The 17,713-nt window shown below is 43.3% G+C and overlaps 1 protein-coding gene across 2 annotated transcripts in view; it reads left to right on the top strand.

Moving 5' to 3' along the window:
• The window catches only part of abcf3 (ATP-binding cassette, sub-family F (GCN20), member 3), a 156,615-nt gene that overhangs the window by 94,246 nt on the left and 44,656 nt on the right, over positions 1-17,713 (top strand). For both annotated transcript variants that reach the window (XM_041182848.1, XM_041182849.1), the window contains 2 exons: positions 11,591-11,613; positions 12,742-12,797. In XM_041182848.1, coding sequence (XP_041038782.1) covers positions 11,591-11,613; positions 12,742-12,797 — 79 coding nt within the window. The remainder of the gene's footprint in view (positions 1-11,590; positions 11,614-12,741; positions 12,798-17,713) is intronic.

Genomic DNA, 17,713 nt, shown 5'->3' on the forward strand with positions numbered 1-17,713 from the left:
GTCTCAAAGCACTTTACAGCTAATAAAGTACTTCTGAAATGTAATCACTGTTGTAATGTAGCCAGTCGGCAGTAAGATCCCACAAACAGTCACCTGTTTTTCTGATATTGATTGAGGGATAAATATTGATGAGGACACTAGGGATATACCCCCTGCTGTTCTTGAAATAGTATCACAAGATCTTTCACATCCACCTGAGCATGCAGATAAGACCTCGGTTTAGTGTTTCCTCCAAAAGGCAGCACCTCCTATAGCATGGCGCTCCCTCAGTACTGAGGGTCAGCCTAGATTTCTGTGTTCAAGTTTGAAGTGGGACTTTGAAGCCAGAGCCTTGTGACTCAGAGGCGAGAGTGCTACCAACTGAGACACAGCTGACACCTGAGGGATGATATGCTAGAAGGAGCATCAAATAAGGCCATTTGGATTGAACTGAGAAACAAAAAAAGGCAAAATCACACAGCTGGGAATATATTATAGACCCAACAGTCAGAGGGAGATAGAAGAGCAAATATATAGATTTCTGAGAAAAGCAAAAACAACAGGCCAGTAATAGTAGAGGATTTCAACTACCCTAACGTTAACTGGAATAAGAGCGTTGTAAATGGTCTAGAGGGCACAAAATTCTGAAGATGCATTCAGGAAAATTTTTTTTCTTTAACCAGTGCATTGCAAGGCCAAAGGAACAAGCAGTTCTAGGGAATGAAACTAGCCAAGTGGAGGGGGGGTATCACTGACAAATAATTTTAATAGTAGCAAGCATAATGGAGTCACATTTAGCATAGATATGGGAACTGATAAAGGCAGACAAAGTGTAAAAGTCAGACTGGCGAAAGGCCAATTTTACTAAGCTGAGACGAGATTTGCAAAAAGTGAACTGGAAACAGCTACTTGAAGGTAAATAAGTTGCTGAGCAGTGATAGTTATTCAAGGAGGAAATAGCCACCAGAATAAATATGCTTCTACAAACAAAAAGGGTGGGATTCCCAAAGCTAAATTCCTTTCTGCATGTCAAGGTCTGTACAGTGTAAGATAAGGCAAAGAAGACAAGCTTATATAAGATACAGAAAGCCTAAAGAAGAAAGCGCAGGGGTGAAACTAAAGTTCCACTATCCCTATACCCTTTGACTCCCTTGTCAATGAAGAATCCATCACACTTGGCCTTAAAAATATTCAAAAGACCTCGCCTCCACTACTCTCTGGGGAAGAGAAATCCATAGACTAACAACCCTCAGAGAAAATATTTCTCCTCCTGTCTGCCTTAAATGCGAGACCCCTTATTTTTAAACTGTCCCCTTGTTCTTGTCTCTCTCTCTCACAAGGAGATATACCTTCACAGCATCCACCTTGTCAAGCCCCTCAGGATCCTGTATGTTTCAATAAGATAATTTCTCATGCATCTAAACTCCAATGGATAATGGCCCAACCTGTCCAACATTTCTTCCTAATAAGGTTTTTTTATCCCAGAAATCAGTTGAGTGAACATTCTCTGAACTGCTTCTAATGCATTATATTGTTTCTCAAGTAAAGAGAGCAAAACTGTACAGTACTCCAGATGTGGTATCACCAACGCCCTGTACAATTGTAGCAAAGCATCCCAACTTGTATATTCCATTCCTCTTGCGATAAATGATAACACCCCATTTAGCTTCTCATCACTTGCTGTACCGTGGAGTTTTGTAATCCTTCTCAGTTTAAATAATATACTGTTTTTCTATTCTTCCTGCCAAAGTGAACAAGTTTACATGAAATTCCATCTGCCAATTTTTCACCCAGTTGCTTAAATCTCTTTGGAGACTATGCACTCCTCGCACTTTAGTTTCCTACTTATCTTTGTGTCAACAGCAAATTTAGCAACCGTACATTCGTTCCCTTCGTCCAAGTCATTTATGTATATTGTAAATAGTTGAGGCCCCAGCACTGCTCCCTGTGGCACTCTGCTAGCTAAAGTTTGCCAACCTGAAAATGACCCATTTATCTCTACACACTGCTTCCTGTTAGCTAACCAATTCTGTATCCATGATGTTACCCCCTACGCCTTGAGCTCTTATTTTGTGTAGTAACCTTTGATGTGGCACCTCATCACTTATTACTTCCTCAAAGATCTTTAAGAAGTTAGTCAAATGTGAATTCCCTTTCACAAAACCATGTTGATAAGTTGGAAAAATTTGAGGCAGTATTAATCATCATTTAGAAGGCACTAATTAACCAAGTATTCTGCATGAATTTTTTAGGCAAGGTTGCGCCTAACTAACTTGATTTAAGTTTCTGAGAAAATAACAAGGAGGTAGTGTTACGATCCCAGCTGATGTTAATACTCATAGTCATAGAGGTTTACAGCACAGAAAAAGGCCCTTCGGCCCATCACATTTACGCCGGTCAAACAGGTACCGAACTATTCGAATCCCGTTTTCCAGCACTAGGCCCATAGCCTTGTATACCATGGCATCGCAAGTGCATATCCAAATACTTCTTAAATGTTATGAGGGTTTCTGCCTCTACCACCCTTTCAGGCAGTGAGTTCCAGATTCCCACCACCCTCTGGGTGAAAAAATTCTTCCTCACATCATCTCTAAACCTTCTGCCCCTTACCTTAAATCTATGCCCCCTGGTTATTGATCCCTCCACCAGGGGGAAAAGTTCCTTCCTGTCTACCCTATCTATGCCCCTCATAATTTTATACACTTCAACCATGTCCCCCCTCAATCTCCTCTGCTCCAAGGAAAATAAGCCCAGTCTATCCAATCTCTCCTCATAACTAAAACTCTCCAGCCCAGGTGACACCCTGGTAAATCTCCTCTTTCAATAAGGTAATTTCTCATGCATCTAAACTCCAATGGATAATGGCCCAACCTGTCCAACACTTCTTCCTAATAAGGTAACCTCTTTATCCCAGAAATCAGTCGAGTGAACATTCTCTGAACTGCTAATGCGTTATATTGTTTCTCAAATAAAGAGACCAAAACTGTACGGTACTCCAGATGTGATCTTCCCTCCAGTGCAGTCACATCCTTCCTATAATGCGGATTCCAGAACTGCACACAACACTCTAGCTGTGGCCTAACCAGCGTTTTATACAGTTGCAGCATAACCTCCCTGTTCTTATAGTCTGTGCCTCAGCTAATAAAGGCAAGTATCCCATATGCCTTCTTAACCATCTTATCTCCTGTCCCGCTACCTTAAGAGACAGGTGGACGTGCACACCATGATCCCTCTGATCCTTGGTACTTCCCAGGTTCCTACCATTCGTTGTGTATTCCCGTGCCTTGTTTGTCCTGCCCAAGTGCATCACCTCACACTTATCCAGATTAAATTCCATTTGCCACTGATCAGCCCATCTGACCAGCCCATCTATATCCTCCTGTAATCTAAGGCTATCCTCCTCAGTATTTACCACCCCACCAATTTTTGTGTCATCTACGAACTTACTGATCAACACTCCTACATTCAAGTCTAAACTGTTTATATATACCACAAACAGCAAGGGACCTAACACCGATCCCTGTGGAACCCCACTGGACACAGGCATCTAGTTACAAAAACACCCCTCGACCGTCACCCTCTGCTTCCTGCCACTCAGCCAATTCTGGATCCAATTTGCCAAATTGCCTTGGATCCCTTGGGCTCTTACCTTCACTATCAGTCTGCCATGCGGGACCTTACTTGCTGAAGTCCAAGTAGACTACGTCAAATACATTGCCCTCATCTACACACTTGGTCACCTCTTTGAAAAATTCAATCAAATCGGTCAGACATAACCTCCTCTTAACAAAACCATGCTGACTGTCCTTGATTAATCCCTGCCTCTACAAGTGTAGATTAATTCTGTCCCTCAGAATTGCTTCCAATAGTTTCTCCACCACTAAGGTTAGACTGACTGGCCTGTAGTTCCCTGGTTTATCCCTTCCTCCCCTCTTGAATAACCAGTACCACATTGGCTGTCCTCCAGTCCTCCGGCATCTCTCCTGTGGCCAGAGAGTTATTGAAAATTATAACCAGTGCCCCTGCTATCTCCTCTCTTGCCTCACTCAACAATCTGGGATACATTGCATCCGGGCCAGGAGATTTACCTACTTTTAAGCCTGCCAGACCATTTAGAACCTCCCCCCTTTCTATGCCAATTTCTTTAATTATATCACAGCCCTTCTGCCTGATTTCCATACCCACGTCATCCCTCTCACTTATGAACACTGACACAAAGTATTAATTTAGAACCCTACCTACGTCTTCCGGCTCCACACACAAATTACCACTATGGTCCTTAATGGGCCCTACTATTTTCCCTAGTTATCCTCATACTCTTAATGTACTTGTAAAATAACTTTGGATTTTCCTTTATTTTACCTGCCAATGTTTTGTCATGCCCCCTTTTTGCTCTCCTAATTTCCTTTTTAAGTTCCCCCCTACACATTCTATACTCCTTCAGGGCTTCCGCTGTTTTGAATCCTCGGTATCTGCCATAAGCCTCCCTTTCTCTCTTTATCCAATCCTGTATATCCCTTGACATCCAGGGTTCCCTGGATTTGTTGGTCCCACCTTTATCTTTACTGGAATATGTTGGCCTTGTACTCTCCCTGTTTCCTTCTTGAATGAGTCCCACTGCTCTGACACAGATTTACCCAAAAGTAGCTGCTCCCAGTCCGCTCTGGCCAAATCATACCTGATCTTTTTAAAATCGGTCTTCCCCCAATTTAGAACTCTGATTTCTGGTCCATCCTTGTCCTTTTCCATAAAAACCTTGAATCTAATGAAGTTGTGATCATTATCTGCAAAATGCTCCCCCACTGATACCTCTACCACTTGCCCGGCTTCATTCCCTAAAATTTAGTCCAGGACCACCCCCTCTCTTGTAGGACCTTCTACGTACTGGCTTAAAAAGTTTTCCTGGATGCATTTTAAGAATTCTGCTCCCTCTTAACCTATCGCATTATGACTAACCCAGTTAATGTTGGGGAAGTTGAAATCCCCCACTATTACTACCCTATTATTTTTATACTTCTCTGAAATTTGCCTACATATCTGCTCTTCTATTTCTCTCTGACTGTTTGGGAGCCCAAAGTACACTCCCAGCAATGTGTTTGCTCCTTTTTTGTTTCTCAGTTCTACCCATATGGTTTCATTTGAGGAGCCTTCTAAGATGTCATCCCTCCTTACTGCTGTAATTGATTCCTTGATCAATATTGCGACACCCCCTCCTCTTTTACCTCCTTCCCTGTCTCGCCTGAAGACCCAATATCCTGGAATATTGAGCTGCCAATCCTGCCCCTCTCTCAGCATGTCTCTGTGACAGCAATGACATTATACTTCCACGTGTTAATTTGTGCCCTCAACTTATCTGCCTCATTCGTCAGACACCTTGCATTAACATAAATACCATCCAACCTTGCCAAACTCCCTTGTGCTTTAACTGGCCTATAATTTCTATGCCTTCCAAACTCACTTGCTCTCTCCTAATTTTGGTTATGCATCTCCCCCTGCTGAACCTCCTCTCAGGATCCCATCCCCCTGCCAAGTTAGTTTAAACCCTCCCCAACAGCACTAGCAAATCTCCCCGCAAGGATGTTGGTCCCATTCTGGTTCAGGTGCAACCCGTCTGCCTTGTACATGTCCCACTGCCCCCACAAATAGTCCCAATGTCGCAGAAATCTAAAGCCCTCCCTCCTGCACCATCTCTCCAGCCATGCATTCATCTGGACTAACCTCCTATTTCTATACTCACTAGTCCGTGGCACCGGAAGTAATCCAGAGATTACTACCTTTTGAGGTCCTGTTTTTTAATCTGTTTCCTATCTCCCTAAATTCTGCGTGCAGGACCTCATCCCTCTTTCTACCTATGTCATTGGGACCAATATGTTCCACGATCTCTATAGAATGCCCTGTAGCCGTTCAGTGACATCCTTGACCCTGGCACCAGGGAGGCAACATACCATCCTGGAGTCAGATCTACAGCCGCAGAAACGCCTGCCTGTTCCCCTTACTATCGAGTCTCCTACCACTATTTTCTTTCCCCTCTTCCTCCCCCCCTCCCCCCAAATTGGCTCAGTGTCAGGAAGCAAACTCTAATGGTCGAAGGGTGCTTCTTACCTCAGAATCAAGTCTAAATAGTTGGACTGAATGAATTCCTTATAGCTGGAGTGCAGTATATAGTTCTTGTGATCCTATTCCATGAGGAATGTGATCCCAGGAGAGAGGCAACTGAGGAGATTTATGAGGATGTTGCTTTGAGGATAGGAGCCATGGAAAAGTTATGATACAGAAAGAGGCCATTCAGCCTGTCATGTCCGTGTCAACCAACAGAAGAAAAAAGAAACTAGCCACTAATTTTTAATCCCACTTTCTAGCACCTGGTCCATAGCCTTGCGGGTTACAGCACTTCAGATGTTGATCCAAGTACCTTCTTAAACGAGTTGAGCATTTCAGCCTGAACCACCGATTTAGGCAGTGAATTCCAGACGCTCACCACCCTCTGGGTGGAAAAGCTTTTCCTCATGTCCTTTTACCGATCACCTTAAATTTCTGACCCCTGGTAATTGACCCCTCAGCTCGGGGGAAACAAGTCTTTCCTGTCTACTCTATCTAGGCCCCTCAGTTAGCCCCCCCCACCCTTGCCTCCTCTGTTCTTAAAAAAAAAAACAACCCTAGCCTACCAAATCTCGCCTCATAGCTGCAATTTCCTCTGCGCACTCCCCAGAACAATTATGCCCTTTCTGTAATGTGGTGACCAGAACTGTACACAAAATTCCAGCTGTGGCCTAGCCAGTGTTTTATACTGTTCCAACATTCCATCCCTGCTTTTGTATTCAATACTTCGCCCAATAAAGGAAAGCATTCTAAATGCTTTCTTGACCACCTTGTTCACCTGTCCTGCCACCTTTTAGGACTTGGAGACATGGATTCCAAGGTGTCTCACTTCCTCTTAATAACTTCCTGTTTATTGTGTATTCCCAAGCTTTGTTTGCCCTCCCCAAATGCATTACCTCACTTTTCTGGATTGGATTCCATTTGCCACTTCTCCGTCCACTCAACCAAACCATTGATGTGATTCTGGAGTCAACAGCTACCCTCTTGACTATCATTTACACAGCCAATTTTTATGTTATCTGCAAATTTCCCAATCGTGCCTCCCACATTTAAGTCTAAATCATTAATATATGCAACAAACAGCAAGGGCCCCAACACTGAGCCCTGTGGAACACCACTGGAAACCATTTTCCATTCGCAAAAACATCCATTGACCATTACCCTTTGTTTCCTGTCATGGAGTCAATTTTGGATCTAACTTGCCACCTTCCCCTGTATCCCATGAGATCTCACTTTCCTGACCAGTCTGTCATGTGGGACCTTGTCAAATACCTTGCTGAAATCCATGTAGACATCCACTACACTACCCTCATCAATCCTCCTTGTTTCTTCCTCAAGAAATTCTATAAAGTAGTAAGAGAAGATCTTCCCCTAAAAAAAACTATGCTATCTCTGATCAATCTGTGCCTTTCTAAGTGACAGTTTATCCTCTGCCTCAGAATTGTTTCCAATAATTTGCCCACCATTGAAATCAGACTGACTGGCCTATAATTTTCTGGCCTATCCTGCACCCTTTTTATTAATTGTACAACTTTCGCAGATCTCCAATCCTCTGGGACCTCGCCTGTATCTAGTGAGGATTGGAAAATGATTCAGAGCATCCACTATTTTCTCCCTGTCTTCCTTTAACAGTCTGGGATACAATCCATCTGGCCCTGGTGATTTATCCACCTTCAAGAGTGTCAGTCCCTCCAGTACTTCCCCTCTCACTATGCTTATTGTATCTAATATTTCACACTCCTCCTCTTTAACTAGAATGTCTGCATCATCCCTCTCCATAGTGAAGACAGAGACAAAATACTCATTGAGAACCCTGCCACATCATCTGCATCAACTGACTAGTTAACGTGACAATCTATATGATAGGCCCAACCTTTTCCTTAGTTATTTTCTTGCTCTTAATGCGCTGGTAAAACATCTTATGATTTTATTTGATCTTACCTGCCGATGTTTTTTCGTATCCTTTCTTTGCTTTCCTAATTTCCATTTTTATTTCACCCCTGTACTTTCTATATTCCACTAGGCTTTCTAAAGTATTAAGCTTTTTGTGACTGTCATAAGCTTTCATTTTGTACTTTATCTTGGCCTGTATGATTTCAGATAACCAAAGGGCTCCAGATTTGGCAGCACCACCCTTTTCCTTTGTGGGGACATGTCTGCACTGTGTCCATAGAATCTCAACTTTGAATGCCTCCCACTGAGTTGACACAGTTTTTTCTTCTAATTGCTGTACCCAGTTCCATTTTCTTATTAATTTTTTTCTTCTTTCATGGGATGCTGGTATCGCTGGCAAGGCCAGCATTTGTTGCCCATCCCTAATTGCCCTTGAACTGTGTGGCTTATGAGGTCATTTCAGAGTCAACCACATTGCTGTGGGTCTCGAGTCACATATAGGCCAGTCCAGGTGAGAATGACAGATTCCCTTCCTTGCAGGACATTAGTGAACCAGATGAATTTTTATGACAATCGATGATAGTTTTATGGCCACCATTACTGAGATTAGCTTTCACTTCCAGATTTATTAACTGGTTATAAATTCCACCAGCTGCGATTTGAACCCATCTCCTCAGGGCATTATCCTGGACCTCTGGATTACTAGTCCAGTGATATTACCACTACACCACTATCCCCCTTGATTACTATTAACTCCCCATTGTCACACTCAAGAGGACCAACACTCACTTTTCCTTTTTAAATACCTGTAGAAACTCCTGCTATCTGTTTTTACACTTCTAACCAGGTTCCTCTCATATTCTAATTTCTTTCTCCTGATTAACCTTTTAGTCATTCTCTGCCATTCTTTTTATTCCAGCCAGTCATATGACCTGCCACTCATCTTTACACAGTTTATATGCTTTTTCCTTAAGTTTGATGCTTTTCTTAACTTCTTTAGTTAACCACGGATGGTGGGTCCTCCCCTTAGAATTTCTCCATATACTAGGAATATACTTATTCTGAGTATTCTGAAATATCCTGTTAAATGTCTGCCATTGTTTCTCTATTGATCTACCTCCTAGCCTAGTACCCCAGTTCACTTCAACGAGCTCAGCTTTCATGCCCACATAGTGGCCCTTATTTAAGTTTAAAATATTAGCCTTAGACCCGCTCTTCCTTTCAAACTGGATGTAAAATTCAATCAAATTGTGGACACTGTTACCTAGGTGTGCCTTCACTCTGAGGTCATTAATTAATCTTGTCTCATTACATAATACCAAGCCTAATATAACCTGCTCTCTGATAAAAGCAAAAAACTGCGGATGCTGGAAATCCAAAACAAAAATAAAAATACCTGGAAAAACTCAGCAGGTCTGGCAGCATCTGCGGAGAGGAACACAGTTAACGTTTCGAGTCCGTATGACTCTTCAACAGAACTAAGGAAAAATAGAAAAGAGGTGAAATATAAGCTGGTTTAAGGGGTGGGTGGGACAGGTAGAGCTGGATAGAGGGCTAGTGATAGGTGGAGATAACCAAAAGATGTCATAGACAAAAGGACAATGAGGTGTTGAAGGTGGTGCTATTATCTAAGGAATGTGCTAATGTTGACATTAAGGGTAGAAAGCAGGACAAGCAAGGTATAGATAGCCCTGGTGGGGTGGGGGGAAGGGATCGAAATAGGCTAAAAGGTAGAGATAAAACAATGGATGGAAATGCATTTAAAAATTATGGATTTGGTGTGAAAAGAAAAATCTATATAAATTATTGGATAAAAGGGGGATCGGAAAGGGGGTGGGGATGGAGGAGGGAGTTCATGATCTAAAATTGTTGAACTCAATATTCAATCCGGAAGGCTGTAAAGAGCCTAGTCGGAAGATGAGGTGCTGTTCCTCCAGTTTGCGTTGAGCTTCACCTACTGTCTGGTTGGTTCCAGAACGTGCTGCTCTAAGAAACTTATCTCGAAAGCATTCTATAAACTCCTCATCCAGGCTACTACTGCCGAACTGATTTTTCCAGTTTATATGTAGATTGAAATTGCCCATGATTATTGCTGTCCCTTTGTCACAAACGTCCAATATTTCTTCTTGGATACTTTGTCCAACATTGCGATTACAGTTAGGGGGCCTGTAGACCACTGCCACCAGTGACTTCTTTCCCTATTCCTCATCTCAACCGAAACTGATTCTATATCCTGATCTCCTGAACCAAAGTCGTCTTTAACTATTGCACCAAATGCCATCCTTGATCAACAGTATTACGCTTCTGCCTTTACCCAGCTTCTTGTTCTTCCTCAATGTCATGTATCCTTCAACGCTCAGGACCCAATCCTTACCATGCTGCCATGTCATCATGATGGTGATCAGATCATATTTATTTACTTCATTGTGAGCTATCAATTCATTTAACTTGCTACGAGGAGAATTTTTTTCTCCAGAGGGTTGTGCAACCCTGAAGCTCTCTACCCCAGAAGAGGGTGGAAGCAGGGCCATTGAATATTTTTAAGGTGGAGGTAGATAGATTCTTGTTAGGCAAGGGAATCAAAAGTTATTGGGGATAGATAGGGATGCGGACATCGAAACACAAACAGGTCAAACATGATCTTATTAAATGGCGGATAAGGCTCAAGGGGCCGAATGACCTATTTCTATTTCATATGCTCGTATGAATTAGGAGCGGGTTGGCTATCTGGCCCCATGAGCCTGCTCTGCCATTCATCTAGATCATGGCTGATCATCTACCTCAACAACACTTTCTCGTGCTATCCCCATATCTCTTGATATCATTAGCATCTAGAAATCTACCTTGAACATACTCAAGAGCTTCTACAGCCCTCTGGGGTAGAGAATTCCAAAGATTCAGTACCCTGTGAGTGAAGAAATTCCTCCTCATTGCTGTCCTAAATGTCTTGCCCCTTATTCTGAGACTGTGTCGCTGGTTCTAGAACCCACAGCCAGGGGAAACATCCTTATACCCTGTCCAGCCCTTTATTTCTTCTCAATGTGAAAATGATTCATTTATGCCTTCTGTTTCTTGTTAGCTAACCAATCCTCTATCCTTGCTAATATGTTGTCCCCTACACCATGAACTCTTATTTTGTGTAGTAACCTTTGATGTGTAACTTGTCAAATTCTTTCTGGGAGTCTGCAGGATCCCCTTTATCCATGTTGCTTTTTACTTCCTCAAAGCACTCTAATAAACCGACTGTACAACACAGCTCTGGCAGTAGAAAGTATCTGGTGCACTGTGCTACCGTATGGCACATGAAGTAAACACTATTGTGGATCCTTGTGATCTGACATCATGTGTTTTAGTAGTTCACTCAATACCTCAAGTTCACTCTGCCTTTTTTTGTTTTGTTTTGTGATTTTGCTCACAAGTCCTCTTCACTGCCTGAAGATGCTGAAACTTGGCGTTTTGTCAGCCCCAGGCTATTAGTGAGAGTTGTAGCTCTTCTACTGGTTGTTAGGTTGAGATCAGGATTCCAATTTGGGCCCAACCTTCACTGCAGTGATCAATTTGATCTTCTTTCAGGTAATTGACTGAGTTATTATATTCTGTCTGTCTCCCTCTCTTTCAGGCCTGATCTTCTGTTACTAGATGGTAAGTTGACTGTACTGGTACTCATGTATCGCACCCCTCAGCAGTGCTGCAAAACGTTTGACATTTAACGAAGTGGGTTTAAGTGTTACTGCCCTTAAATAGTTAGTGTTGTATGAACTTAATAGGTCTATTTCGTCAGTATTTGAAGTACAAGTGACTTAAAATCTTAGTAGTTTTTCTATGTACTATTATACATCTGATGACACATTAATTTACGCTACCATAATATTAGAACACATGGTTGCACCTGCAGTTCTCATACACATCCAGTTCTTCACTCTAGTTGTACTGTTAAGGGGCCAGGTCTTCCACACCTCGCCCCCAAACTCGAGAAGAAGCTACATCTCTTGCTGCTTATTGGACTTCTCCCAAGGGGACACGTCGACAGCTCTAATCTGGACAGTATTGTAAATGAGGTGGTGTCACTATAGATGGTGAGCAAAGTCCTGCAGAGTGGATTCACTAGGCAGCAGTAGATATAATGGCTACAGCCAAGCTGGACAGTGAGACAACTTCCTCTTATTGCTTCCCAGCCATGAAGGAATGAAAGTGCGAATTGCACAACTTCCAAACACCTGGCACTTATTGTCCATCCCTAATTGCTCATTTATTCTTTCAGTGGTTTGACACAATTGTGTGGCTTGCTAGGCCATGCCAGAGGGCAGTTAAGAGTCAAGCACATTGGTGTGGGACTGGAATCATTTAGGCTCAGGCCAGGTAAGGTCAGCAATTTTCCTTCCTAAATATAAACATTCAGGAATGTAACTTCAAGGACAGGAACCTGACACTCTTAGCTGGCCTAGGCTACACATGACTCCAGTCCCACGCTAAGCCCTAGGCTTTTAATTCTCTTTGGGAGAAGAGAGATGGCTAGTGAATGCGGCCTTGCCTACAGTGCCCATCTGGTACACATTTTTGAAAAATTTTGTGTTCTAGCCATATACTATACCCTCTGAGATATTTGAGGGTGAAGAATGAATGAGCTAGGTGTCGCTATATTTGGTAGAGAGGTTATTGTTCGCATGCAGTATGCAAGCCCTTAGTAACCGTGTGTTGTTAACTTTGTTTTGCTTGTGAAATACTTCACTGGTGCCACTTATCTTCATCTAAATAAGTTCTCGTTCTTAGAACCTACAAACATGTTGGACGTGCGAGCCATCCTGTGGCTGGAAAACTACCTACAGGTGAGTCCTTGCTCTGTTCCAGAATTGAAAGCTACTCTGTTCTTCCTCACATTCCCTCTAGCGCCGAACATACTGTGTTGAAAATAAAACATTTCATTCTTTATGATTCAGAATTAAAGCAGTTGTATTTGGTTGTTGAATTTCCTTACAGTTTTCAATGTTTTGTAGCCATTCTTGCCCCACCCCCGCACCCCACTACCCCACCAAATCAAGTTTATGAAGGATAGAATGTGAGAGGTTGGCCAAGAGTATTTTAGAATGGTCAAGTCCAAAGTAACAATGGTAAAGATAAAGGTTTCAGCAACAGATGATCTGATTTGATGTGAATTGGGTGATGTAACAGAGGTTGAAATAGGCAGACTTAGTGATGGTGCGGATATGGTGTTTGGAAACTCAACTTAAAGTTAGATATCGACACCAAGGTTGTGAACAGTCTGGTTCAGCCTTAGACAGAGGGATGGGTTGATGACTAGGAAACAGAGTTTGTGGTAGATGCCAAGGACAGTGGTTTTGGTCTTGCCAATATATAGTTGGAAGAAAGATCTGCTTATAGATCCTGTGGAGGCCAGGTCATTGAGTGTATTTAAGACCAAGATAGATAGGTTCTTGATTGGTAAGGGGATCAAAGGGTACGGGGAGAAGGCGGGAGAATGGGGTTGAGAAACTTATCAGCCATGATTGAATGGCGGAGCAGACTTGATGGGCCGAATGGCCTAATTTTTGCTCCTATGTCTTATGGTCTTATTTAGTGCTGGATATTGGACAAGCAGTCTGGCAAATTAGAGATGATGGGGTGTGGTTGAGAGAGGTGGTGGTGAGGTAGAGCTGGATGCCATCAGCATATGCGTGAAAAGTAACGCCGTGCTTTCAGATGATTTAAGGACAGCATGTCGATGAGAAAAAGGAGGGGGCCAACAATTGTAACTTGGGGGTACCAAAGGTAATGGTGGAGGAGCAAAAAGAGAAACCATTGTGGATGATTCTCAGGCTAGGACTGGATAGAAAAGAATGGAAACGGGTGAGAGCAGTCCGACCTAACTGGATGTCAGTGGAGCGGCGTTGGAAGAGGATGGTGTGGTCAGTCGTATCAAAGGCTGCAGATGAGAAAGACGAGGAGGGATGCCATTTCAGACTTTAATAAGAGGCATTCTGGGACTGTTGCTGGGGCGCAAGTCTAATTGTAAGAATTCAAAGGTGGAGTTCCTGGAAAGATGGACACTGAGTTGGACAGCGCCAATACATTCAAAGACTTCGAGAGGGAAGAAGGAGAGGGAATGAAGTTTAGAGATTGTCATTAGAGAGAGTTTGCAAAGACAGAGGGCTAAGGATAGGCAGTTATGAATGAGTGGTGGGCAGTATCTGAGAAAAGAGAACGATCAACAATAGAAGCTAACATGGGATCCAGAAAGGCCATTTGAGTGGCCAGTAGTTTAGTGGCTGTGGCTCTGGACCGAGGCCCATTACTTCTGTTTCCCTTCTTTCTCCTCTTAGACTCTTCTGTCCTGTTTCCTCCCCTTCCCATCACCTACTGGATCTGCCTTCCCTTTGGCTGCTATTCCAGGCTGAAAAAGACTGAACTTTGGTTTCCGTTTTGCAAGCTGCACTCAGTTTCCATTCCTACATCCTTCCTATTTAAAAAAAAAACCTCTACTCCTCAACTCGCACCTACTGAAACCCTCATCTGTGTCTTTGTCACCTCCAGACTGGGCTATTCCAATGCCCTCTGCCCAAAATAAGCTTCAGCTCTTAGAAGATTCTGTATCCTTTACCATATCCCACGTCAAGTCCCTGTACCCTGATAGCTCAGATTTAAAATTCTCATCCATGTGTTTAAATTCCTTCATGGCTTCACCCATCCTTATCTTTGTAACCACCTCCAGCTCTACGAAAACCCCCTTCCCACCACCCAGACTCTCTGATCCCCCAAGTATCTTCAACTGTCCAAGCTGTGCAATCTGAAATTCCCACCCTATGTTTCTCCACCTCCTGTCATCTTAAGTACCACCTCCAAACCCAGCTCTGTGCAAGGTTTTGATCATGCTGCTTAACATCTTCTTCGGCTTGACATCCGTTTTCTTCCTAATGCATGTATGAATGTTTTTCTATGTTAAATACACTGTATAAATGCAAATTATTGTTGTTTTAAGGCTAATATCTACCCGTTTGAAAGAAAAGCTTGCATTTATATAGCACCTTACCATTCCTGAAGTATTTGAAAGCTTCAAATGCACAGTCAACTGCTTTGAAGTACAGTGACAATAGAAAAATGAAGTAGACATTTTAGAAAATTGAAGTAGACATTTTACATAAAACCAGCTGTGAGAAGAATGGCAATTAGTTTTTTTGGTGTTTGTTGAAGGAGAATAATTTATTAATTCTGACTACATCGTGGAACTTTTACTCTTTGCTGGAACAAACAGATGGGGCACCGGTTTCTTGTCTCATCCTAAGGCTGGCATCTATAACAATGTAACACTGCGCTGGAGTCTCTTGGAGTGGGACTTTAACCCATGGCCAGCCTTGTGATAGAGACACACTGACAGGACCAGGCAGCCAAGTATGACAGGAAGAAAATGAGATGTTATAATTGCCAAGCGCATGACCTGTCCGCAGGTCCTCCATTGTGTTTGGGCTTTTCGGATAGAGAAATCATTTCATTATCCGCCAAGCAAAATCTCTTGAAGCCATATATGCCTGTTATTAGGCATGAATATTAGGATGAATTAGGTAATATGATGGTGGGGGAAGTGAGAGACTCTGAACCTGGCCTACACAAGTATATGCTGAATATGCAAAAGCAGACAACGGAAGCAGTGAAGCTGAATGAGATAGGTTGGGATTGTAATGTTAAGCCTTTGCTGCGTTGTCACTGCTATTTTCTGCTATGTTGCTCATCGCTGTTTGACACACGCCTCCAATTCCCCACCGCTCCATGTTTAAGTAAAATACATTTCCTGAATTTCTGAGCTCTTTATTGTTCATATGTTAATGTGATGGCAGGATATTTCATTTTAGAGCTTAAAAGCTATTCTCTCCCTGCAAATAAATTTAAATATTGCATATTGAATGACTCTGTTCAATAATAAAACACAGCAAGTGTGTAGCTGTAATAAAAACAAAAAAACTGCGGATGCTGGAAATCCAAAACAAAAACAGAATTACCTGGAAAAACTCAGCAGGTCTGGCAGCATCGGCGGAGAAGAAAAGAGTTGACGTTTCGAGTCCTCATGACCCTTCGACAGAACTTGAGTTCGAGTCCAGGAAAGAGCTGAAATATAAGCTGGTTTAAGGTGTGTGTGTGGGGGGCGGAGAGATAGAGAGACAGAGAGGTGGAGGGGGTTGGTGTGGTTGTAGCGACAAACAAGCAGTGATAGAAGCAGATCATCAAAAGATGTCAACAACAATAGTACAATAGAACACATAGGTGTTAAAGTTAAAGTTGGTGATATTATCTAAACGAATGTGCTAATTAAGAATGGATGGTAGGGCACTCAAGGTATAGCTCTAGTGGGTTTTTTTTTTTATTTATTTTATATAATGGAAATAGGTGGGAAAAGGAAAATCTTTATAATTTATTGGGAAAAAAAAGAAGGGGGAAACAGAAAGGGGGTGGGGATGGGGGAGGGGACTCACGACCTAAAGTTGTTGAATTCAATATTCAGTCCGGAAGGCTGTAAAGTCCCTAGTCGGAAGATGAGGTGTTGTTCCTCCAGTTTGCGTTGGGCTTCACTGGAACAATGCAGCAAGCCAAGGACAGACATGTGGGCAAGAGAGCAGGGTGGAGTGTTAAAATGGCAAGCGACAGGGAGGTTTGGGTCATTCTTGCGGACAGACTGCAGGTGTTCTGCAAAGCGGTCGCCCAGTTTACGTTTGGTCTCTCCAATGTAGAGGAGACCACATTGGGAGCAACGAATGCAGTAGACTAAGTTGGGGGAAATGCAAGTGAAATGCTGCTTCACTTGAAAGGAGTGTTTGGGTCCTTGGACGGTGAGGAGAGAGGAAGTGAAGGGGCAGGTGTTGCATCTTTTGCGTGGGCAAGGGGTTGTGCCATAGGAGGGGGTTGAGGAGTAGGGGGTGATGGAGGAGTGGACCAGGGTGTCCCGGAGGGAGCGATCCCTACGGAATGCCGATAAGGGGGGTGAAGGGAAGATGTGTTTGGTAGTGGCATCATGCTGGAGTTGGCGGAAATGGCGGAGGATGATCCTTTGAATGCGGAGGCTGGTGGGGTGATAAGTGAGGACAAGGGGGACCCTATCATGTTTCTGGGAGGGAGGAGAAGGAGTGAGGGCGGATGCGCGGGAGATGGGCCGGACACGGTTGAGGGCCCTGTCAACGACCGTGGGTGGAAAACCTCGGTTAAGGAAGAAGGAGGACATGTCAGAGGAACTGTTTTTGAATGTAGCATCATCGGAACAGATGCGACGGAGGCGAAGGAACTGAGAGAATGGGATGGAGTCCTTACAGGAAGTGGGGTGTGAGGAGCTGTAGTCGAGATAGCTGTGGGTGTCGGTGGGTTTGTAATGGATATTGGTGGACAGTCTATCACCAGAGATTGAGACAGAGAGGTCAAGGAAGGGAAGGGAAGTGTCAGAGATGGACCACGTGAAAATGATGGAGGGGTGGAGATTGGAAGCAAAATTAATAAATTTTTCCAAGTCCTGACGAGAGCATGAAGCAGCACCAAAGTAATCATCGATGTACCGGAGAAAGAGTTGTGGAAGGGGGCCGGAGTAGGACTGCAACAAGGAATGTTCCACATACCCCATAAAGAGACAGGCATAGCTGGGGCCCATGCGGGTACCCATAGCCACACCTTTTATTTGGAGGAAGTGAGAGGAGTTGAAGGAGAAATTGTTCAGCGTGAGAACAAGTTCAGCCAGACGGAGGAGAGTAGTGGTGGATGGGGATTGTTCGGG

The sequence above is a fragment of the Carcharodon carcharias genome, chromosome 2 (assembly GCF_017639515.1).
Source record: "Carcharodon carcharias isolate sCarCar2 chromosome 2, sCarCar2.pri, whole genome shotgun sequence".
Classification (NCBI taxonomy): domain Eukaryota; kingdom Metazoa; phylum Chordata; class Chondrichthyes; order Lamniformes; family Lamnidae; genus Carcharodon; species Carcharodon carcharias.